This window comes from Cydia splendana, chromosome 1, assembly GCF_910591565.1.
Source record: "Cydia splendana chromosome 1, ilCydSple1.2, whole genome shotgun sequence".
Classification (NCBI taxonomy): domain Eukaryota; kingdom Metazoa; phylum Arthropoda; class Insecta; order Lepidoptera; family Tortricidae; genus Cydia; species Cydia splendana.
The window spans coordinates 19,569,470-19,594,950 of record NC_085960.1 but is presented as its reverse complement, the minus strand read 5'-3'; the positions used below and the strand labels follow the sequence as shown (position 1 = coordinate 19,594,950).

The following is a 25,481-nucleotide window of genomic DNA, read 5'->3' as shown; positions in this document are numbered from 1 at the left end:
TTTTTATTTTCTGTTTGTGCAAATTACCTAGGGCAAATATATAAAAATACTCATAAAGGATTGCAATGTTAGTATTAAATAACAATATTCTTCGCTTGTTTATAAATAAACATTGGCCTAAAAGCGTATGTTTACCCTACCTATCAGCTTACCATGGACGGCGTATAGTGTAGTAAACGAAGCAAGTTGTTGTATGGAGACCCATGCATTAATTTCTCAGTCGATGAAATTTTGCTTGGTTATTGTATAGTATGAGCCGAAACTAACATATAAATATCCAAAAAAAAAACCACTCCTAAGTTAGGTAAAAATACAAATCTGTTTATATATTGAACCGAGTAATTCCTCCATCCAAAATTATTTTACCAAATAAGTTATTTGTATCAGTATGTGATACTAGAAAAAAATCTAAAACTTTTGTCAAACAAGAGAATATTTTTTTTACGATAATTCCTTTTTTGGCGCTCATTTTCATCGGAAAATTGCTCTGCCATTTTTTCCTTCTTATATGATCTTAGAATATAATTTGGCGTAGTGGGTAAGAAAATCCAAAAAAATGCATACCCAAGTTTATGTATTTTAGAACTATAAAAAACTGAGAGTGGAAAATTTCTCAGCCTGATTTCTTTTTAAATATATACTAAGTAGTCACGTATATACTTAAATCCAAAATATCCAAAAGAACTGTCATCCCTTGTACACCCCGCTCTCTATACACTGCTCCCGATATGTTTAGTTTTGAATACGCTCGTTATTTTTTTTGATGTTTTTATAGTTGAATGGAAAGAAAACTGTGAACATAATTCAATAAATAAAATGGATAGAGAAATTTTCCACAGCGAGTAAAAAGGCAATTTCTGAAAAAAAGCATAGTTACATGGTAAATTTTTTAGATTTTCAATTTGTATGTATAAATCGGCAATAAAATGGCATTCCAGTGAAAAAATTAGACTGAGCAATTTTCCGGTCCAAGCCACGCCAAAAAATTATATTTTGTTAATATTGGTATTTCTGCGGGGATTTTTTTTTTTGATATTTCATATATTGTTGCAATACGTTACATGAACATGTCCGGAGAAGAAAGTTTAAACGGAGCAATTTTCCGTAAAAAGATATTAACGATTTAAGACTTTAGGTATTTACTTAAATACTATTATTATTATTCTTTGGAAATTTATACAATACTTTTTATTTATTGATACTTTATCATACTGTAAAGCTTTTTCTGGCTGAGGAATTACTGCGGGGTCCACTACCTTTATTTACTACACTAGTACGGCGGCGTGTATAAGTTATCGTAAGGCCTTAAATCAAACGCCTGCGGCGGAAGTATTGCTATCCGCGCTGGTCTGAAACATATTGCTGATACTTTCCTTAAGGCGTTTTTTCTCAGTTGATGTTTATGAATGCTTCTAATGAAATTTATGGAGGTTTCGATACCTATTAACCTATAGTCCAATAAGTGAATAATAATTATATACAACAATCTTACAATGCTTCTTCTTGCTTCTTACATTATTATAGATTGCCTACTTTTTAAAGTAGGTACTTACCTATGTGTACTATAACTACAAATATCAAAGTAGTTGTAAGTTTAGTCTGGAATATCGCAACGCTTAGACAAAGGTAAACAACCTTAAGATTGTGTTCCTATGTAATCCAACATAATTATTTCGCAGTTTAACAGTGATTACAAGTGTTAAAAACTAATCTAAGGAAATGAAAAGATGTCCCAAACATGCTTAAATCGGACAGGACGATAACCCCATCGTGTTCACGTTGTCAACATTTTAAAAAAAGTGAATCAGTGTGAGTGTTGTGAGAGTGTCAGGTTGCGATGAGGCGGGGGGCGGGAGTGCCCCCGCGCCTCTTATCAGTTGATAAGGCGTCGTGGCGGCCCGAGGCAAGCGAGGTATCGGCAAACGTGGTGAAGTCTTCAGGGTGACCAGGCTGCTTGGACCAAAGCGGCCGCCGCCCGCAATGCTGCATTCACTAAACGCGCTGGCGGGCAAGATCTCGCCGGGCGGCGGCCTCGACACAAACGCGAACCGACATTCGCACCCCAACCGAAACCACAAGGCGTCCTCGCCCTCTGCACCCTACTCTAAGCCCAAGTAAGTGACAATGCTTGTACTTGTACAGATTGGTTAGTTACTAAGTAGGTTCGCTATTAAGTATTAGGAGGCCAAGATCGCCAGCACCTTACCTTAATTTGTTTTCCACTGTCAGTGATTTTCTCGATCTTGAATTGTTACCTACTTAGGTACTATTTAACCCCATTTGGTGAGTGCCTTTTTAGATATAAAATATTTAAGTATTTCTATTAGAGTCGTATTTGGGCAAAAAGAGCCATTAAAACCCAATTTAATTATATACCTAGTACTAGGTCAATAAGAATACTGATAGGTACCTATGCCTAGGTACTGAGTATTCAAAGTAACACACTTTTTTGGATGGTGAGGTTTTTTCAAACGGTAATTTTATATTTTATCCTCATCATCAGGCATACGGCTATGTAGGGTGACTGCTATAGTTATTGGCCACCACATAATAACTGGCCACTCCTAACAAATCAGAAAGAAACAAGCCAATAGAAGTCATATTGCTAAGAGTGGCCAATTACTATGTAATGGCTATTACTAGGGTTAGTAAAGTTCTGAGAATTAATTATTCAGGTGAGCATGCACTAGAGATGAGCGAGGTAACGAAGCTGTGCGTGATGGATAATCGACTTAAAGGATCGTGAATACATAGAAACGCGCTTGCCATTGAGAACACGTCACTGATGGATGCTCACTCTTTAAACGTTATTTTTAACCCTTAGGTAACACAATCATAGCCGTTGCAGAAGAGTCCGAATATATTAATTTTACACAACCACCACCTGCAGCGTGGCTTGACTTTACACCCTGTATATGTTACACAAATACGAGTATTCCTTGTTTAAATAATAGTAAAAGTTAGTGAATCATGTAAATGCTTATAAGTTTTCATAATGAACTGAATATATAAACGGAATCGCGTGAGAAGTCGTCAAATATTGCGAGTCATGCAATCTCGGTTTCGAGTTATATAAAATCACCAGTTTTCTAAAATAAAATGAAAATATATGTATTAACATTTTAAACTTTAAAGTACAGTCGCCATCAGATATATCGGAGCGGCCAAGGTGCTCACAAATATCGGAACACGCCTCTATTGTCAGGGCGTTAGAGCGCGTGTTCAGATATTGTGAACACCTTGGCCGCTCCGATATATCTGATGGCGACTGTACCTACTTATAACTAGGGTCTTAACTATATGGTGCTCACATTGCTGTGTTTCTGTTATTTTGATAAAGATACCTGGGGCAAATTTACTCATAGCCAATGTTGTAGATTTTTCTCTCGCTCCTCTCGCGCATGAGCCCAGCAGTGGGACATATATAGGCTGAATTATTATTATTTTTATTTTTTATTATTTTTATTTACTTATTAACAAATGATATGCTAAAATCTACACTCAATATAAAGTGTAAGTACTTAAAAGAAATTTCCATATAAAGCGATCCCTATTTATCGATATTGAGTGTTTTATTATAAGTTATAACGATCAAATACAACAATTTTAATAGAAACGCTGTGGCGCCCCGGTACTTCTATTTACGAATAGTATCAGATAAGATAAAGTATAATATAATATGTCAGGTGGGCTAGTCGAGCGTGAGTCCTAAATGCGGTGATGGTGATATTGGTGATGTTTGCGTGATGTCATGTTGTGACGTCACTTGTGATTGTGACGCTACTCTGATTTGAAGACCAGCCTCATTTTTATTTATTGTGTTTCTCAATACTAAAATGATTTTAATATGTAACAAATTAATAAAATTGCCCTATTTTTTATACCAAACAAAGAAAAAAGGACAAAAGTAAATCTAAACCGAAATACATACATATGTAAATGTGTGTGCAAATTGTGAGGCGCCCTTTTGTTACGTTTCGTTAAGAGAGAATTAATCGTTTTTTGCCATACTTATAATAATAAATAATAAATAAATAAATATTATAAGGACATGTTTTACACAAATTGACTAAGCCCCACGGTAAGCTCAAGAAGGCTTGTGTTGTGGGTACTCAGACAACGATATATATAATATGTATATAAATACTTAAATACATAGAAAACAACCATGACTCAGGAACAAATATCTGTATCATCATACAAATAAATGCCCTTACCAGGATTCGAACCTGGGACCATCGGCTTCATAGGCAGGGTCACTACCCACTAGGCCAGACCGGTCGTCTTACTTCGTCGTCGACTTATTTATTACTTAATCGCTATTATTGACACTAATTTTAAACAGTTTTTAGTAGCGTTCTTCTATAGACTTGGGATTTGGTTACCGAGCGGGCCTGAACGGGTCCAGACTAATGAGCCTTGGCAACCAACCGAAACATCACTAGAATGATGATAAAGAGATATCGTGTTATAATTAGAGTTTGAATCACGATATACGAAACTACGTCATACACCGGTAATTGTAATTAAAAATAGGCTACCTGGTTAAATACCTGGCTATCTTTCAAGATATACCAATAAACGTGTGATTAACTATCTGTCAAATGCAGACAACATGGTGGCATAGTCCTCTGAGGGCATCAACTTTTGAAATTTCACCTCACAGTAACCCGGGACATGAAGCTTTCGATTACGAAACTCATATTAGCGTGAAATACTCGTACACGGTCATCCCGTGTACGTAGTAAGATTGGAATGTCCATTGCTTTGCTCTTGATGACAACGGAGTGAGGTCGAAAAATCAAATTTCGTCCTGAAGTTCCATAAAGGGGTCCACAGATTACCAGTTCGCCGGACGATATCAGCCTGTCAGTTGTACGGAGCTGTCAAATTTTGCGTTTAACTGACAGGCTGATATCGTCCGGCGAACTGGTAATCAGTGGGCCCCTTAAAGAGTTACTTGTTTACTTGCACTCACGAGCAAGACGTTCGACTCCAAATGCATGATTTTTAATCTCCTTGCATTGTCGGTTTTCATATGATAGGTGTGTAATTTTTTAGAATCGCATGAAATTTTTTTAAACTGAGTAGAGAAGCTAAACATGCATTTTTATATTTCTGCTGGCGAAAGTACATTGATGGGAAGACAAATTCTTTAGTGTAGTGTAAGGTACTTTTTTTAAATACAGTTGCTCACAAAGTGCTACTTTAGGTAGTAGTTTAGCGCTCGCGAAATTCGTTTTTGCCACAGTCGCCACAGAACAAGGATGACAAAGAACGACTGTCGAACTTCAAAAGTGCGACCAAAAAAAATTAAATGCAAGTATGTGCGTAAATTGTCTGTGAGATCAAAAAGCACCCTTTAAAGTGTAAAGGAACTGTGATACTTGATTTTAAGTAGAATCACCAAAACACCCGAATCTAGAAAGTTTAAAATTTTAAAGTTCCAATAATAGTCTGCGCTGATGATGAGGAGTTAAGCGATGACAATAGATATTATCGGACGAGATATATTAAATGGAAACTGTGCGAAGTTTATAGTTAGTAGAAATAATAATCTGAGAACCATGTTGCTTTAAAACTGCCTAGTATATGTATAATATAATAAAGATCGATATATTATGAAAAAAAACTTTTGAGATTATTACAAGCGATTTTTACGTTTAATTTCAGCCCCACACTTTATTCCAGTTATTATCAATCGGGTCTAAAAAGCGTCAGCTTTACTTGCATTCTCTAACAATATAATAGAACATCCTCGTCCTGACCCGTACCTAACTCCTAATCCAATGTTTGCTCATGAATCGTCCACGGCAAACACAGGGTGAGTCAGCCTGTCAAATGTACAGTCAGGCGCGTGTTGCGGGGAGATAATAACGTTAACCGTTATCGCGAGGAGCGCAGGGGTCACTAGTCACCACCTACCAGGTTTTTAACCCTTTAACCGATAGTTCCAATAAAATATTGATAGTTATGTGGGGTGGAAGTTACCCCACTGCCCACTTAGTATAAACGTGCAGTACCTACTTATAGCTATGCTACACATAGCTATAAAATTACAATTTTCATTCTCATTACTATTTAAAGTTTCATTATCTAATAATCAAACCGAAAGGTAATACATAGTTTACGAGTAAAATGGCTGCGACATACAGACATACGGACATGTCAGTCATGACGAAACTATAATTAAGGCGCTACGCGCCGTTTTGGGCCGTAAACTCTTACTTTCTAGAGTATATATCTTCAAAACGGTTCAACAAAAAATTATGAAAAAAATATATATGAATCTACGTTTTATGTACAACATTAGTAACGTTAGACTTTTTCCTGCGACTTCTAATTTTTCGAAAAAAAAAACATTACGAGAGGCCGTTTTGCGACTAACTTTGCCTATTTCTACTAAACGGTTTATTCGATTATAGTTATTTTTAAACTAAAATAAATGTTTTAACCGACACTACAAATGCAACGTAGAATAATGTTAATTAATCAATTTTTTTTTTAAGAAATCGAATAAATTTCAACATTTCGTGCGTATGTAGCTCGAAAAAGGCGTGGCCGGCAGTCGTGTGCTAGCTTTGAGACGAGGAGGCTGTGTCGCTCGTCGCTCCGTGCCTTCCTTGTATTCTGCATGCTTGTGCTGAGCCCAAGTGCAATAAAATTGGAGTTGTTGTGGCCAAAGATTAAATAACTGCAGAACGTTGATTTGGTCGTGACGCGCTTTAGCGCGCGCAACACGGTGTTTCGCAGCCTATTATTACAAACCTAATGACAATATTTCCACTTATGTTTGAGAAAGCTTCATTTGAAATTTATAAAAAATGTTTTCGAACTTGCGCCGACATATTGCCATTAAAATTTACGTTTTAAATTAAGTTCGATTCCTAAAAAATAATAATTAATGTAATTGATCAACATTGGCAACTTATGTTGTACATATATACTATATCTTAATTTGATTTAGTTTATTTTTTATTTTATTACATTAATACAGTTTATTTTTTTAAAGTTGCTTAGGATTTTATCACTTAAACTTATAGTGAATATATTTTATTATAATTTATCTTTATTTTGATAATATTTTAAATTTTCTGCACGAACGTCATGTTACGTGGTCCGGTTCGGATGATACCCTGACTACTTTATAGTATTGTTAAAAATACAATGTATACAAAAAATTGCTGTTTACTGTGGGTATATTGTTCATGATTGTGTTATACTATGCATGCAACAAACATAAAAAAGTAGGTCATTGATAAGATTATATTTTTTACATTTCCCGTTGTTCCAAAATACACTATCATTTTCGTGGTCACACTTATTTAGTAATATTTTTAACAATAAAAGAGGTCATAGGCATGTGTATCATCTTTGTACCTAACTATAAAGCCACTTCGAAATAAGACTGTCTCACATTGAAGGACAATATCAACCGCAATCCATCGTTATTTTTCAATAATTTATGTAAATAAAGGTTCACGCGAGATTTGCGTCAAAGATCGAGCGTCAATTTCGTTACGGTTTTAATTTGGTGAGTATTGAGTAAATAAATATAATGTTACGCTGGTGCTGTGTCATTTATGTGTGGTGTGACGGTGAACCATATTGCCGTAAAATTATATTCAAAAATATATTTTCTTCAGACGGCGAAGACTGATGTCAATTGCTTGCAACAGTTGCAACTGATATCAGTCTTCACTGCAACTTATATGTATGTTATAAAGAGCGAGAAGGTCCTTAAAGCTATGTATTTAAGAGGTTACAAAAATGACAATTTGAAGTCATCATTTTCGTGGTCAAATAAAGTTATTTTTTTATATAAACATCCGTCCGTTAATCTCCGTTGATACATTATTAATTAAATAATGCACATTGTTTTCACTTTATGAACGGATTTCCATTCAAATTGTACAGTTATGAGATTTTAAAATAAACAAAATTTACGACCTCCACTAAATGCATGATCTACTCATACTCAAACAACAAAATATCTGCAAACAAAAGATTATACGAGTATAGCGCCAACTGCGCGCCTCTGGGCTGTATCTTGTTCTTTGAACCTCGTGGCGGTGCAGCGATACAAAATTCACGTACGATCACAGTGAGCGCGGTAAGCGGGTGGTGCGGGTACAGAGCGCTTAGCTCCACCCAGACGCTCAAGGGCATTGGGCCTACCTATCGTCTTAATGGATTCGTTTAGTATGGTAAAAGTATTTAAAGATGTGGGTTGTAATACTGTCACTGCCACTCTAGATGGTAAAATAAAATACATACATTAACATAATAAAGACTACCTTTTTTCAATCGGATGTGGTAAACATTTTTTTTTTTTCATATGAAGATACATATCAAGTTAAAACTTATATCCTAAATTATCCGGTCTTATGGCCCTTGAAGCGGTGAAAAAAAGACGATTTCTAAGTCAAAGTAACCGAATTCGAATAATTCAGAAACTACTATTCATATTCGTGAAAGGACTATTCCTTACAGATGTAGTGCATAATTATTTTCCATCGTATTTTCACGGAAACGTACGAACGTGTCTTGCTATTTCAGTCAGTCTCGGTTCAAAAAGTACTGAGGTTGATTGAAGTGGCATGGCAAAATACGAACGTTTCCGTGAAAATACAAGAGAATTAAATTACGCATAAATTATTCATAAAACTTTACGGGCCTGATTTTGTTAAATTATGTTTTATCCCATTCTTACAAATGCATAAGTCAAAATGACAGATAAGGACAAACGATTATTAGCTGATTGAGGTTTGTAGCGCGTTTATGAATAAGAAGGTTAATCTGTACAATAGTAGTTATTTCACAACTTTAAGTACCTACAGCAAAATTTGCTTTATAAACAATCGTCGCTATCAATGCTGCATTTCATTGAAAACAAGAACTACTTACGTGCCGTCAACCGGGATGTATACCTAGGGATTGCGGAGTAGAGTAATAGAGATAAGGACCAGAAATGAAATCTATAATATATTTAATATTTATTTTGAAAATGGTCTTATAGTAAGTAAATGTTGTAGGCATGTGTAAGGATTGAAAACTATACCCTGCTTGTCTGTTCATAAGTGGCTGTTTCTCATCAGAAAGTACGACTGGAAAAATGTTTGTTTTCTATGTAGTTATAAGCACACAAGCACGTTTAGTTTTTTTTTCATCAAATAGAAAACTTTAGCGCACCCCATATCCTTTTCTCCTTTGTCGCCGTCGCTAGCGCTTGTGGGACTAACACCAAAGTTTGTGTGGTGGATTAGTACTTGTTCCCGCCCCAAACTAGGATAAAAGCACGTCCTACCTATGTTAGAACTTTCAGAGAGGATATAAAATTCTAACATACCCATAATAACAAGCACTGCTAGACTAAGACTAGTTATGATAAAGTTACTTACGAAAAGCACACACACGTATGATCACGACTCGCACGTTTTTTAGGGTTCCGTACCCAAAGGGTAAAAACGGGACCCTATTAAGTACTAAGACTCTGCTGTCCGTCTATCTGTCTGTCACCATGTTATATCTCATGAACCGTGATAGCTAGGTAGTTGAAATGTTCACAGATGATGTATTTCTGTTGCCGCTATAACAACAAATACTAAAAACAGAAGAAAATAAATATTTAAGTGGGGCGCCCATACATCTGATCTGATGATGGAGACAGGAGGAAGCCCATTGATAAATGTGATAAATCAACGTAACCGAATTGTGTTTGGTGTTGCTAGAATTGTTTGGATGAGTATTAGTTGCCTGTGCAAAGAAAAGTACAGTCAGCAATAAGAGCTTGTATCAATAAGTTTTTGGCAAAAATTTCATTTTTGGTACAAGCTTTTATCGCTGACTGTACTTTACTTAAACAGATAACTAATACTCATCGCGACAATTCTAAAAACCCCTAACACAATTAGGTTGCGTTGTTTCATAACAGAATTCCTATGACCACCTCCTGTCTACATCATCAGATCAGTTCGACAGTACCATATATTGTATTGTCATCAGAACTACATACAGCTGCCAATTTTCATGACGCTACGATCCTTGGAAGATGGTTAAATTAGTTACCGTAGATTCCATTACATAGTTACATACAGGTCGAGAGTTCCTATGGCCACCTCCTGTCTCCATCCTCAGATCAGTTCGACAGTACCATATTATTGTATTGTCATCAGAACTACATACAGCTGCCAATTTTCATGATGCTACGATCCTTGGAAGATGGTTAAATTAGTTACCTTAGATTCCATTACATAGTTAGTTACATACAGGTCGACCTAATAAAAGCTTGTTAAAAAAATGTTTTTTTTTTACAAAAACTTATTTAAATTGATTCTTATTATACCTACAATACTGAATCATCTTGGTATCCACAGCGGAACACCTATACATATACGAGCATTCTATAAATTGTATAGGTATACAGATGTCAGTCACAATGAAAAAAGTAGCATCATCAGAAAAAAGTATAGGTTTACTTTACTTTTTTTGAAAAACCATCAGAGTGATTCTCAAAATAGTGGCATCTTAACCTGTCATCGAGTTTTTGAAATGTATCTAGATAAACTAAAACAATGTTTATCGAGGCCAAGTCATTATTTTTATTTAAATTTAATACTTATATTTATAAAAAATAAAGAGTAGCACTTTTCACTGTAACCTGTCTTGTCCAAAAGCATCGCTCTTCCAGTTTCAGTTCTTTAGATTTTATAAGCATCAATTTATGTAAATAAAGTATCATGCTATATAATAACACAAACAATACCTTTTAAAATATACTTTGCACAGGCCTTATATATATGTTTTTTACAACAATATTCACGCACGAAGTTTGTCCAAGGATATTTTCACTGTTAACCTGTACCAACCTGTACATGCGCGGTATTGCATCTGACTCATACACAGAAAAATGTATTTAGATCATAACTATGGCAAAATATTTGGTAAGTATCAAGCTAACCATCGTAGGGTACCATCATGACCAAGTGTCGTAGTTTCGTAGAGACAAGTGGTTAAAGGCAGACATCTGGGGTTTTGTAACGGAATGTAAACTTTAACTTGTCTCGATTATTTTAAGAATTTGGTATGGGGCCTAATGTAATAATATCATTTTAATATTGTATGAGGGTATATTCATCTATGCTGAAAGTGAGACATTCGTATTATTATCCGTTCAAGGGAAAAAATTAAAATGAATGTATTTTTCACTGTAACCTGCTTAATATTAACCTGTGTTCAATGTATTGGTTATTGTAAGTCTTGAAAATAACTTCTTCATTTTCCGTTCCCTTTCGAAAATTTGGGGTACTTGAAGTAGTAAAACATATTTTTCATTCTTAAAAGTAAAAAAAATACAAAAAAAATTTTTCCATTAACTTTAACCTGTCGATGCCACTTTCTTGAGAATCACTCATCAATTTTTGGGTTATTTTTACCCAGAATAACGAGGACTATCAATTAGAAAAATGTCCGAAATAAATATTAGGTTTGTGACGCATTTTTACCTAGCTTTTGTACCTACGTCACAAAATGGACACCCAAAAATTGTATGAAGAACTGGAGACACTTTTTTTTCTCCGTTTAATCAATAGTCCTTTTGATTCTGAGTCGAAATAACCCAAGAGTTTTTAGGTTTCCGAAAAAAGTAAGTTCCTAATCCCTTGTTGTATAATAAAATGAAGTAGACGAAGAAGAATACGATATTTTTTGTCGCAGTATTAGAAATCAAACAAAATTAATTAAATGGAGTTTTTTTGGATTTAACGCGACTGCTATTTTTTTTTTTTCAACTTAATAAATATTTAGGTACCTACCTTCTTTTTTCGTTATTACAGCAATCAAACCACTATTAATTCGTTGGAGATTGACACTTCTGTGGGCAGAAGGCGAACTACCCACGTTTCGTAAGAAAATAAATCTACAATCATTCTTATTTCACTGTATATAAAGTTCATTTTAAATGGTAAGAACGTGCCGGTATAAATGTGGTACGCCAGTATCCACTTGTAGTTCTCCGCGGTTGTTGATCGAGTCTGATAGTGCTCTTGATAAGAGCTGTTATCGAGCGATATGTATGCGTTTATCAGTGATAGCGTGATGGCAAACAAGTGCGAGTATGGCGTGTGGCATCGTAGTTTTTCTAGAACAATGAGGTACCAGTTAGATGCTATTTTATTGTACATTTTGAGGTTAGATTTTGTTTTTCATTGCCTTGTTTATGTTGATAGATCTTCAATAATATTGAACAATTGGTTTTGCAGTCAATTATTCGTTGGTTACATAGTCGTTTCGAAACAAAGAGATATGTTTATGTAAATAATATGTGCACCAAATGTATGTGGTAAGGCGATAGATTTCATATAATTGTCAATGAGACAAAGTACAAAGTGGCCTAGAAATCAAATTCCTTGCTGTGACATATTAGATAATTCAATTCAATAGATAACCAAAAGACGATTCCTGAGTATAACATTTATTCTTTGTCTGTTTTTATATTCAAGTAAAGTAAATAATTTGTATCTTTCGTTATAATTACATAGTTCTGCAATAAAAATGTTATGTAATGTATAACGTTCCGTTAACGTAGCTGGTTTAGGTACATTGACAGATATATCTGTTTCACATCAGATGCACACAAGCACCATCATTAAGTACGGTGTTGTTTACACAGATTCTTTATCATGGAAGAATCTAGGTTATCTTGTTCAGAAATGCGTCCCTATTATACATTTATGATTTTCACGTAACATGAACTGGAACATATCTCTTGTTTCCCTATATGTATATAAATACAAATTTATCTTAACCGTGATTTTATTAGGCATATCAATTATACGCGTTAAGTAATGATGAGTAAATAATGATCATTAAGTATAAATTCAGTCTTCAACATTGAGAGTTTTCATGTACGGAGAGCTACTTCCTAACTGATGGAGACCCGTTTACGGGTTCGAATCCCAGCTTGCACCAATGAGTTTTATGGAACTTATATAATATCATTAGACATTCATTAATGATCAGTCGCATTTTAATATGCACCACGATTTTGGAAAAATGAAAGCCTGCTTGATTATTTATTTTAGAATTAAACTGTTAAATGTATGTACCTATAACCACGACTTCACTGAAAAATACCACAGGAGTGTATAAATGTGTTCGATGTCATTGAAAAGCAATAATTTGGACAATATCGTGTAGAAATTTTGCTTAGGTACAATAACAAATCATTTCCGTGACGTCCATTCGTACTTATACATGTCTGCAATATTCGTGATACATGTTACGGTGTTTCTGCGGTGTATACGGTGATTGTATGATGAGAAGTTTGGTTTCGTCAGAATAATAATATTATGTAGGTATCAGATGTGTCTTAGAAAATTCACTTGCACAACAGAGCACTTGAAACTTAATGCTGATAAAGAAACTAAAGCTCAAAGAAACTTTCGTATAAGTAAAGTAGGTAATGTAATATTACTCGTATTTACACTTAGAAGGTAGGTATTACACACGTTGCGAATATTCCTTTACGTTTCTCAGAAAATATAACATACGTTCCACTTAGGATTTTCTCGAACTTATTAACTACAATATCTGCCACAAATGAAACCCGATACGCCGCCTTGGGAAAACGAAACTATTTATTTCTTCTATTGCAAAAATCTGTGGGGAAATTCGGAAATGTCAACAGACTTGGATATTAAATGTATAGGTACTTATTTATTATTTATTACTAGTCTAATATTTAGCCTAAATGTACTTAGTATTTGTTAGTAAAATAAATATTGGATTGAGGATGAGCGTTTCAACAAGTACTTGCATCTTCTATTGGTAACCGTTGTTATTTATATAGCTTTAAGGGTATATGTGTAGGTAATTGTATATCTGACTCACCAGAACGACATGTGATGTGATCTGCCTCCCATCTATCCGACTCACGACGTGCCCTAACCTAACGACTCGAATAGGCCTCCGAGAATAAAATTTTATTTTATCAGCAGAAAATATTTTGTAGGCGTGTTGTTAAAAAACAACATTATGATTGTGTCTAAATAATATACTTATTTAAATTATAAAGCTGGTATAGATGCTTCCATATTACGAATTTGTTACAGAATTGTAAACTATACAGTGAGTAAATCCAATACGGGCGATAAATTAAACCAGATATCGAATTTTTCCGTCTAATCATTATGACCACGTAATATTTATTTTTTTTAATTTACCGAGTATTAGGTACCTACTATAAAAATTCGTACCTATCTCGTAACTTGTGTGTTGCTTCACATTGCAGGTCGAATTAGTTTGCATGGTTAATATTTTCACTGTATGTCAAGCAAAATGTATATCAATATACTTCTTAGGTCCTATGCTAACGACCGTCACAGAATAAAATAAATATTAGTACTACCACCGTTTAAAGGTTCGCCCGTATTGAAATTGGGTACCTAATATTCTCCGACAAACTTTTAGCAGATTATCGATTCGCCGACAACGATTCGCCGAACATCGTTTCGCAGAGTCATTTATTTGTAAATGTAACTTTTGGTCGACTAACGTTACGTAGACTCTTGGTTCACATACCGTTCAATTCGCTTCTGTGTAAATTAGCAGAACTATTATTGGGCGATTTCCATTTGGCAGAGTAATCGTTTCGTTTAAGCAGTTTTTAGTCGATAAAGTTTCTCATTTTACATACATAAGTCGTAATTTTCGAAACAAAAGGATGAAATAAAATATTATATTTTTTTATGTAAATGCGTTAAGTATATGTATATATTATAAAGTACCTACCTAAGTTACGAATAAGCTACCGAATATGTAGTGTCAAACTCGTGGTAAGGCTACAATTGCACTACATCAAATTGGTGGATTTCGGGAGGAAATGCTTGAGTTACTTTACAAAATACCGAAATCATAATACACATGCCTTTAAAAATTGAGGAGTTCCGTCAGTTCCTCATGGATTTCAACATCAGATCAGAACCAAAATTATTATGGGTATACCTCGAAGGTAACTTCTTTCAAACAAAAAAAGAATTACCAAAATCGGACCATGGGTGCCGGAGTAATCGCTGAACATACTACTTTAAAAAAATCATCATCATCAGGTGCACTTCATCAAAATATTTGAAATCTCACGTTATTTTATAATTATTTCGATTAAAATTTAGTTTTTTGTTCGCAAGTGTGATGAAAAACATTGTGTGTAACTCCGACGGTAAGAATATTCTAAGTTCTGCTAATCAATATTAATGTCAAATGAACATTCGACCTATTGTGTTTCGACCAATGGTTTCTCGGGTAATTATGACAGTTACTAAAATGATTATTCTACGAATAGTAAATATGCGTATCAATGTTCTGCTTAGTGACTACTCTCGCAAACGACTATTATGCGTAATGAGATTCGGCCAATCGTTACTCTGCCAAACAAACCGTCTTCGAATCGTTGTCGGCGAAACAAAAATCGGCGTAATTTTTCTTTTTCGGGAATATCAATAGGGCACCATTGAAATTACACACTGTATGTACAGTTGTACGGACCCGCCATATTGAGGAAATCGTTTGAGTATCTATCGCACGACACGTATGAATACGCATCTAGTTTCTTATGAATGACAAACATATTTTGTCGTAATCATAACCATGGCAACGCTGTACAGGGAAAAGTGGTCGAGGAGGCGGGATACTTGGAATTAGAATAATAAGAGTACACCGGCATTTTAAATTCTGTCAATTTTTACACATTCTACTGTCACGGGGTGGGGTAATTTCATTCGGGCAGGGAGGAGCATTCCTGTTCTATATGAAATACTATACAAGTATATAAGTATACAAGTTTATACTTATTCTGTGCTTGGAACATTAATCTGCTTAGGCTCACCGTTTTTTATTTGTATTCCTCTCGTATTCACAAGTATTTTTCTTTTGTTCCAGTGGGATGAGTATGATCAATAACAACAACAGCACAAGTATCAACAACAACAACAATGAGGACGAGAAGGCGGATATGCCCGACCCCGATTACATTAAGGTACGAGGTCCTTTTTAGTAGCGGGATCCCCTTTTTAGGATTCCGTACCCATTGCACCCAAAGAGTAAAAACTGGATCCTGTAACTAAGACTTCGGTGTCCGTCCGTCTGTCTATCTGTCTGTCGCCAGGCTGTATCTCATGAACCGTGATAGAGAGACAGTTGACATTTTCATAGTTGATCTATTTCTGTTGCCGCTATAACAACAAATACTAACAACAGAATAAAATAAATATTTAAATGGGGCTCTCATACAAGAAACGTTATTTTTTTTTGCGGTTTTTGCGTAATGGTACGGAACCCTTTGAGCGCGAGTCCTACTCGCACTTGGCGGGTTTTTCCTTTACGTGAAAGGGACAGAAGGAATAGGATCCAAGTATTTCGAACTTGTATTAGGCCCCGCATGTTGAAATGACATTCGAATATAAAGGTCACTTCGATGTCATTTTGTCTCACACAGTGAGCAAAATGCGATTTTGCTCACTGGTTTTAAGCAGCAAAGTACCCTGGTTTAGAGCTGCTGAGGTGAAAATATGACTAACGCGTCATTCCTCATGGCAATAGGCTCTCGTGCCGCATTTCAAGTTACCAACAACAAAGTTTAGTTAGGGAGCTGTTCCGAATGGCACCGACTAACTATTAAATGACTTGCATGGCTTTATTAAATTGAACGCGACTGACGTGTAAATAGGACACCGTGTGTGAATTGACTGAATGCGTGATGAAGTTGGCCTGCACAGTTTTTAGCGCGTCCCCCAACGCAATATTCATAGCATATTTTATCAGCCAGGTTTATTATGGGCCAGATGAAACTGCTATAGTAATTACCTTTATTTAAAAGAATATATACAATTTCGTCTAATATTGTCGGCGGCCGATCATAATATCCGCCAGATTAACGTGAAAATCATTGTCTTGTTCCTTAAGTTGACGGAGCCCCGTTACGCGGTGCTCCGGGCAGATATTACGATCTAAGGCCGACATATGTAATACCTACAATGGTTGTAATGTGAATCACTTAATTCTAAATGCGCTTTTGATGTACGAACTATGCAGAAGCCCATCATCGGTAACATATATACCCTCGTTTCAAAGCGCGGCGCCCAAAAATCATTAAAATCAAGCCAAAATGAACTTTTGTCATTTTTAGGGTTCTGTACCCAAAGGGTAAAAACGGAACCCTATTACTAAAACTCCACCGTCAGTCTGTCTGTCTGTTTGTCTGTCCTTCTGTCTGTCTGTCTGTCACTAGGCTGTATCTCATGAACCGTGATAGCTAGTTGAAATTGTCACAGATGATGTATTTCTGTTCCCTCTATAACAACAAATACTAAAAAGTACGGAAACCCTCGGTGGGCCAGTCCGACTCGCACTTGGCCAGTTTTATATAAGTTTTGACTGTGTGTATGTTTATCTATATACCTAAAAAGCCAACATGGAATGTTCTAGATGTTCGTGGGGCAGGTGCCGCGCAGCATGGACGAGAACGACCTGCGCATGATGTTCGAGGAGTTCGGGCGCGTGCACCAGATCAACGTGCTGCGCGACAAGATCACCGGTGCGAGCAAAGGTAAACCAATGATAACACCTTATTTCTAAATACAAGTGTGCCTTCGATCGGGCTGACGTCTTTTATTTATTTTTTTCCAGCACACCATTTGAAAATGTAGCATTATAGGCTTGTAAGATTTTTTTTAAACAAGGTGAGACAAATTCTAGTCTCTCGTCTAGATACAAAATGAACTCATTATTGGTACTGTACTTTGTATTTCAAAACAGGAAATGTTTTTGAGCTTAGTCCTCATCGCTGACTATAAAGTTAAACAATCGTTAAGAGGTCCTGGAATGTAACCAATTCTAATAATGTCGTCTGGTGGTTATTGCTAAGCCTTCATTTGTATTATAAGTTTTATAACTATTAAATAAATTCATTTTTTTTATTTTTGGATCAACTTAGGATACAACTTGGATATTACATTAGGTCCAGGCTACGGTGACAGCTTACCATAAGGCGGGCGGGCCTCATAACAGTCATAACTATTCGGTATATTCTATTCGGCCTGCAATCCCTTACTTCACGGCCTCTGTAGTAATGTACTATTATCATGCATTTAGCATTTAACAAACCATCCGACTCTAATTTAATGCAAGGCCGAACGTACCAATTAAATGGGTTATTATTAATGTCGGAGTAGAAGAATATTCTCGTTGTCTTTTGTTTCCGTTGACAAAGGTCCGTACGTTTCGTGTTGACATTTTTGTTTTGCTCCGTTGAATCTGCGTTGAAATGTCTTCGGTTAGAGAGTTCCTTTTGTTAGTTCTCATGCAAATATGGACCCTTTTGTCGGAAGAAACGCTATGGGGATCCGTTTAGATGTTTATTTTAATATTGTTAGTCGTTTTGTGTTGCTTGCGCTATTAATGTTGTTTACAAAGCTGTGAATACCAAACTACGTACACTGTTGTTGGTATCGCGTTGCGATGCAAACGAGCTTGCTTTGCTTAGCTATTAAACTATAAATATGATCCAAATGTAGACATTGTATTACATAGTTTGCTAGTGAAGTTCACATCCTGAAGCTACTCTTACTAGGACTACTAATTGTACGAATAATACTGCAACCTTTTTTAAAAGTGTTTCGAATGTAAACATTTGTTCAAATTGGTAGGTTCAATTCTTTTTTTATTTAATAATAGGTCATATTATTATCAAAATAGAATTCTTTGTTCTGGCAATAATGGCTGTGCAAGTTTGACATCAATTACATTAGAAAGGCGTGTATCGGCCGGAATTGAGTATAAATCCCCATTACCCGAGCACGCCATGCCGTGAGCTACCAGCGGCGGCGTAACCATTTCGGAAATTAACCGCCTTGTATGTAGTTTAACGGGATATTACTTAATTTTTAGTGTTTTTTATGTAAAAAACATAAATAGTTCTTTCGGTCACAGAAAATATATGTTTCGAACTATTTTTATTTAACATTGCACAAAAAAATGTTTTGTGACTTCAATTACATAAATATGGGTATATTTCATGTGATCAACGTAACGTAAATATGTTGAGTAATTTAATGATAGAAACTAGATTTACCAACAAACAATGTATTTGTAGCAGGGACCTCAGGGACGCAAAGGTCTCCCGCCCACTCTAACTTGTTCTCAAGTGCGGCTGCAGATTGCAGCCCAGCTCTACCATGCCTCAAGGAAATATAACTAAAACAGTATTCTCTATAAGACTCAAGTCCTCTGCTTTAAGACTCGACTCAGTTTTTTAGACTCTAGTCATTCATTAACTCACACAACATAACAATACTCATTTCACCACACCAGCTCGGAAAGGCTTACTTTGCACTTAAAAACTGATAGCAAATTTGCATTTTATTCACATGTGAGACAAAGTAATCAAATGCAAATTTTGAGTTGGTTTCTTATGTTTGCTGGTAGAAATGACTTTTAAATGATGATTTTGGATGATAAATTTTTAATTACATTCATTTAGATTTGATTTGGTTTGATTTTGTTTGATATTTTACATTTAATATTTGCTTCAGGTTGGTGTGGTGTAAAATTTTGTGTTTCACTCGGGGGCAAATTTTGTTTAACCCTCGTGCTTTGAAACCCTCGCAACGCTCAAGATTCCATTTTTCGAACCACTCGCTATGCTCGTGGTTCAATTTTGGAATCTTTCGCTTGCTCGGGTATCAATATTAGCACGAGCAGTTAAACAACAACTTTGCCCCCTTGTAAAACAAATAACTATTATTGCACTCCATTATAAAAACGTTACATACAAATCACAATCTAAAATATTCAGTTTATTATTCATAGAATCTCGTGCATCTACTCTGAGAAAGTACCATTTGCCAAGTGAAACTGCTGATGAGAACAATAAAATGATGGCGTTGTAGACTGTTTTATGAAGCCGGTGCTTTTTTAGTCAAATCGTATTTGTAGTTACTAAATTCTTAACTACAGAATTCTCGTCCCGTATAAATTCAAGGTAAAATGTGGCAAGTAAGCTCGTAAAAATGTTAACCTTCTCTTGACCGCAACGATTGACCTGCCCCAGGCACAAAAGGCGTCCTGGGTTATTCGGGCGACTAATCCTACTGATGCTCTAAAATAAATTTACAATGTCGGTATCTTTGGAATTGGGACTAGACAATTTAACTTTATTTTGGGCCTATACATACGACTTTTGAGCAAAATTCGATTTTGCTGCGAGCGTTAGATTAAACTTGATATTTAAAGTTCATTTCAACATGGGACTCTGGGACTTTAATTACGTGACATAGAGATTCCGAGATTCCCGGATTTTAGGTCTCTTTATCCGGACTGTAGATCTCTCGAGATTATAGAATATTTCGCTTGCTCAGGACTCAAAATAAAAACGAACTTTGCTCTCGTTGAAGAAATAACTAATGAAAATAAGTCTACCTCAAACACGATCTTACGTAAAGCTAACTTATTTATTCTTTTCTCCAGTGTCATATTAAGCTACAAATTAACAAATAATGATCAAGCAGTGTTTTAGAAGGACAGTAATGAAAATAATGTTATAGGTCGTACACATACGGTCAAAACGACAAGAATCGTTGTTTAACCGTTCGTCAAGAGCGCCTTTACCAGCTGGTGTGGTGAAAATTGATTTCTGTGTTCAAAAGTTTCAGCCGCAACAGTATACACCTAAGTGTTCATAAATTCCTTTCCTTCATTGTCTAGAATAATAGCGACAAGTTAGAATCCTGTGTTTGACCCTTTATACGTGTGTTTGTTTTCTTTGAAAAACGCTGTTGTAACGCAGGCGATGTGTCCGTTTGGTGTGTGTCATGTTATGTACGTGTGCGCTTCTGTTGCAGGGTGCTGTTTTGTGACGTTTTTCACCCGCAAAGCGGCGCTGAAAGCGCAAGACGCTTTGCACAATATCAAAACGCTGAGCGGGGTAAGTGCGTTTTATGTTGTTTTCTACCAACTGCTGCGTGGAACTGGTATAGATAATATACTTAAGTGCTAAAAGTAGATTTTGTTAGTATTGTCACCCAGTTTTATGAAATGTTGCACAATTGCACATACTTTAAAATAATGGCATATATATTGTTTCTGCTATGTTCCACAACTACAGGTTGTTTCAAAGGTCATGCCATTTTACGCAAGCTAATTATGTAGATTATCCATACTAAAAATGTATAACTGCAAATAGCTCTTTACAGCTGTTTACAGAAGTATGTATTTGTTCTCCTATGTGTATAGACGCCGGTCTGCTTTATAAATACAATTCTTACTATTTTATACAGTTCAATACTTGCAAGTTAGTTATATACTCCTCACAATACTTATACCTTACACTAAGTGTAGGTGTAGGTTTTATTAATAATTTCTTTTAGGAACAAAAGTATCGCGTTACAGTAAATGATATTGAAGCTCCAACTATTCCATGCGCGTTAGAAGACTTAGGGCCCGATTCGGATTTTGAAATAGACATCTATTAGAGATCTTTTAGACATCACCAAGATACGACAACGATATGTTTAAGATCTAACCTGTCAAATATGACATTTGCGCGATTCTGGAGATACTCTTGAACGATTTCCTCTGGATATGACTTAGAGATCCAATTCACATCTAATAGATATCTTACGCTATCTAACGTAAAAGTGACATTGGTTGCCCGAATTGCGCTGCAAAAGAGAACTAGTTGATATCTAAACTATAACGTATCTAGAATGGATCTAGTACGTGTCGTCTCTTGTGAATATCTTGAAGTTCGAATACGGCAGTTAGAAGTCGAGCGCTACGCTGCATGCTGCGTAGCATCCCGTAGCTCGTACCTTATAGTTACTCACTAGGAATAAACCCTGTAATGTATTTTTTTAAGACATATTAATTAGTATAGAAAATTTCGCAATAGTAACGTAACATTTTTTAGTTGATATTGATGTAACTATAGAATTTTTAATCCAACCTAAGCAACAAAGAGATTTCTACTCTTGACAGATTTAACCGCGTTCAACACGATTGTATCGTGTCGCCGCCGCTAAACCCAAGATTAATTCAGAACCGCTAACTAAAATCTGCAGATTACATACCAGTTTTACCATATAGATTAAGAACGGAGTGTACGATCATTGAACCTTTACACTTACTAACAGTCAATGGAGGTGGAGAGAATGGGCAAATTTTCACGAGGGTCAATAGAAGCCAAATACGAGGTGCGCAGAAGGTTTTTATGACTCGAGTTTACAAATAAAAAAAATGGTGTTTACAAAAAATCCCTACGGAATAAAATGCCGCTAAATCTTCGTAAACTACCACGCTTAATAAACAAGGTTATTAAAAAAAAACAACGGGTTGCACTCCGGGAGTGCCGACAGAAGTGAAAACTCAATGACTAGTCCAAAATGTCTGCAGCACATGTATAATTGACCCATCCTCCTTTCTATTGAAAAACTTTAGTTCCAAATTGCTGGTCAGTGACTTTGTTTAAAATTCGAAATTCAAATTTGTAGCGTTAATTGTTTAAAATTCGAATAGAAATTGTAAAGCTACCTTGCAGACCTCGCATCTAAATATATTTGGTCATGATATTTTGAGTTTTATTCACCAGAAGCACTACCACCAGTTTTAACATTGACATATTCACTCACGTTTAAGTAACTTACTTTCTATGCATCTCGCTCGTACTCGCATATTAGTGCAAGCGAGATGTATAGAAAGTAATTTACGTAGACGCGAGTTAATCTGTCAATGTCAAAACTGGTGGTAGCCGTACAGTACTAGAGTTCTCTTTTATTAGCGATTTCATCAAGATGTAGCTTTATTGAATTATATTTGAGTGATATAAAGTTAGAATGTAACTGTGAGATCCTCGTATTTCAACCCGTACAAGATGAGAACCTTTTTCATGTAATGTCAATGAGTTTTTCTTTATTGATTTAAATGCCATCTAAATGAGTGGCCATCTAAACGTTACGGTCACGTGATCGCGTTACGCGTTACGCTGTCTCGAGTTTATCATTTTTTCCCCACCTCAAAAAGTGCCCAGCGCCGCTAAAGAATTTTTCACTTCAAAAACTTCTAAGTGGCATCTTTGTGGTTTTTACTGTATCATTATACCTACATCCCATTATATCCCATACATCATTATACATACACACATTTACTGTACCTATCCTTTTACGCCAAATATAAATAATTTCTAATTCTACTTCCCAGAATATCAATAAATTTATATTTTCAAGTAGCAATTATTATTTATTCTCGACAGTCGAATTTTGACTCTTATAGAAATCTTTTATATCTCAGACGGCAAAAGCCAGTTCTGGGAAAATTAGCTACCTTCTCTTTTGAAGTTGTATTAGTTCCCGTCTTTTGATCATCGTCGATGCTAATTAATCTGGAATCTGCACATACCTGTGTCAGAGATCACGTAAATAATTGGTGTTTACGTTCACCGTCGGTATTTTTACACACTTTTATTTAGCTTCACTGCGTATATACCTATATCTCTTTGTATGTATGGTTCTTCAGATCTTGTAACTTAAATTTGAACCACTTCCGGGTATCTGATTGAGCTGAAATTTCGCATCATCTTTCCATATTTCCGATGGCAATGCAATAATACGCTAACATGGACCTGATCTGATGATGCAGTCGGAAGGTAGCCAAAGGAACTCTTCGATGGAAAAACACAAACACATTGAGTTTAGGCTCATTTGAAAGGTCTCGAGAAGTACTTTATAGACAGGCTAAGAAGAGAAAGTACAGCCGGCAATAAAAGTCTGTATCAAAAAATATTGTTGACGGTTACTAGTTCTAACTAAGTATACCTAATTTGAAATTTTCAAAGCAGAGACAGATTTTTATTAAAAAGGTGCTTATAAAAACTTATTTTGAGCAACTCAATTGGTATGATGATTGATTTAATAGCTACAACATTCAGTAGTATTTTTTTTATAGATTTTATTATTTTAGGTACTGAGTGACTATATAAAGGAAAGTTACAACCTATGTGTTTTAAATATTTACGTAAATTAATCAATTCAATGAATTCGACGACCGGTCTGGCCTAGCGGGTAATGACCCTGCCTATGAAGCCGATGGTCCCGGGTTCGAATCCTGGTAAGGGCAGTTATTTGTATGATGATACAGATATTTGTTCCTGAGTCATGGTTGTTTAAGTATTTCTATGTATTTATATATTATATATATCGTTGTCTGAGTACCCACAACACAAGCCTTCTTTAGCTTACCGTGGGGCTTAGTCAATTTGTGTAAAAATGTCCTATAAAATGTCCTATAATAATGAATTGCGCAAAGGTTAACTGAAAGAGATACCTTAAATGGGATAAGTTCGCCTTTGTACTATAATGATGTGTGTCTTTTCCTGTTTTATTTTTCTTTTTTGTAAAATAGATTGTTTTACTACTATTTCTAATATTGTATTGTTCCTAAGGAATTTCACATCGAAATTGGGCACGCACACATCCCACACGTGGATTATTTCCGGTTCTCTCGACGCCGTAATAGCCCCCCACGTATCGCGATATTCGCGGGAACGTATCAATGCCGCGCCGAATTGTTATAGAATACAATCGAATTACCGATTCTTTCTGCAGCGCGTGCCTTACCCCGCTTCGCTTGACGCAATGTCAAGAACGAACAGTAGTTTGTACGCTACAAAAATACAGAAAATTAATCGTTTTTCGACTTCGAAAAGTCTCTATCCGATGTTTCGTTTGCCTAATTTTCGTTTTTTTTTTTTCAAAAACCATTCATTTACTTAATTATAGAAATCTTAACCTAATGAACACCAAAAGTTATGACCAGAAAAGCAGTTTTCTAGCCTAAAAACTCGCAAAAGCCTACTAGCCGTTCATATTGCTTTGTACACATTTAAAGCGGCATTTGAACTTTAACTATTTGATTTGTTGCAACAATATAAAAAGAGCGAACGAGATGCACTAAGAACACAATTACATCAAGAATTATACTGTATACGTATAAGTTCACAAGCAGGTAGAACATTTTCCAACACAACACATTTATCAAATAAACAGCGTCTGCCTGCGACTTCGTCTGGGTCTGATAATGATGATGATGATTTATGTCAATCATAAAAACTATAATAATATAATATATGTCCTTCCTCGGACTTTAAACTATCGCGATACCAAATTTCATCTTAAGCGTGAAGAGGTAACAATTAACATAGAGACATAGTTACTGACGCATTTATAATATTAGTAAAGACTAGTGAATGTAACTTGCACCAAAAACAATTACAGTAGTAACTTACCCTACTGAGCTGGAATTTACTGCGGCATTCCGTCTTCATCTCGTGATAATTCAATTCCATTATATTATCGGGGTTTTCTCTCTCGATTGATTCCGATCTTCCCGGGAGTGGCAGGTGGGCGCCATCTTGGATACACGCCGAAATAATATAC

The 25,481-nt window shown here is 35.6% G+C and overlaps 1 protein-coding gene across 12 annotated transcripts in view; it reads left to right on the top strand.

Moving 5' to 3' along the window:
* The window catches only part of LOC134791730 (CUGBP Elav-like family member 1-A), a 386,209-nt gene that overhangs the window by 238,012 nt on the left and 122,716 nt on the right, over positions 1 to 25,481 (top strand). For 5 of the 12 annotated variants that reach the window (XM_063762886.1, XM_063762926.1, XM_063762934.1 and 2 more), the window contains 3 exons: positions 15,937 to 16,033; positions 17,482 to 17,602; positions 20,895 to 20,977. In XM_063762886.1, the coding sequence (XP_063618956.1) occupies positions 15,937 to 16,033; positions 17,482 to 17,602; positions 20,895 to 20,977 (301 nt within the window). Of the gene's footprint in view, positions 1 to 1,679; positions 2,115 to 11,877; positions 12,189 to 15,936; positions 16,034 to 17,481; positions 17,603 to 20,894; positions 20,978 to 25,481 lie in introns of those variants that run through there. The other 7 variants (XM_063762859.1, XM_063762902.1, XM_063762868.1 and 4 more) reach the window with 3 other exon arrangements.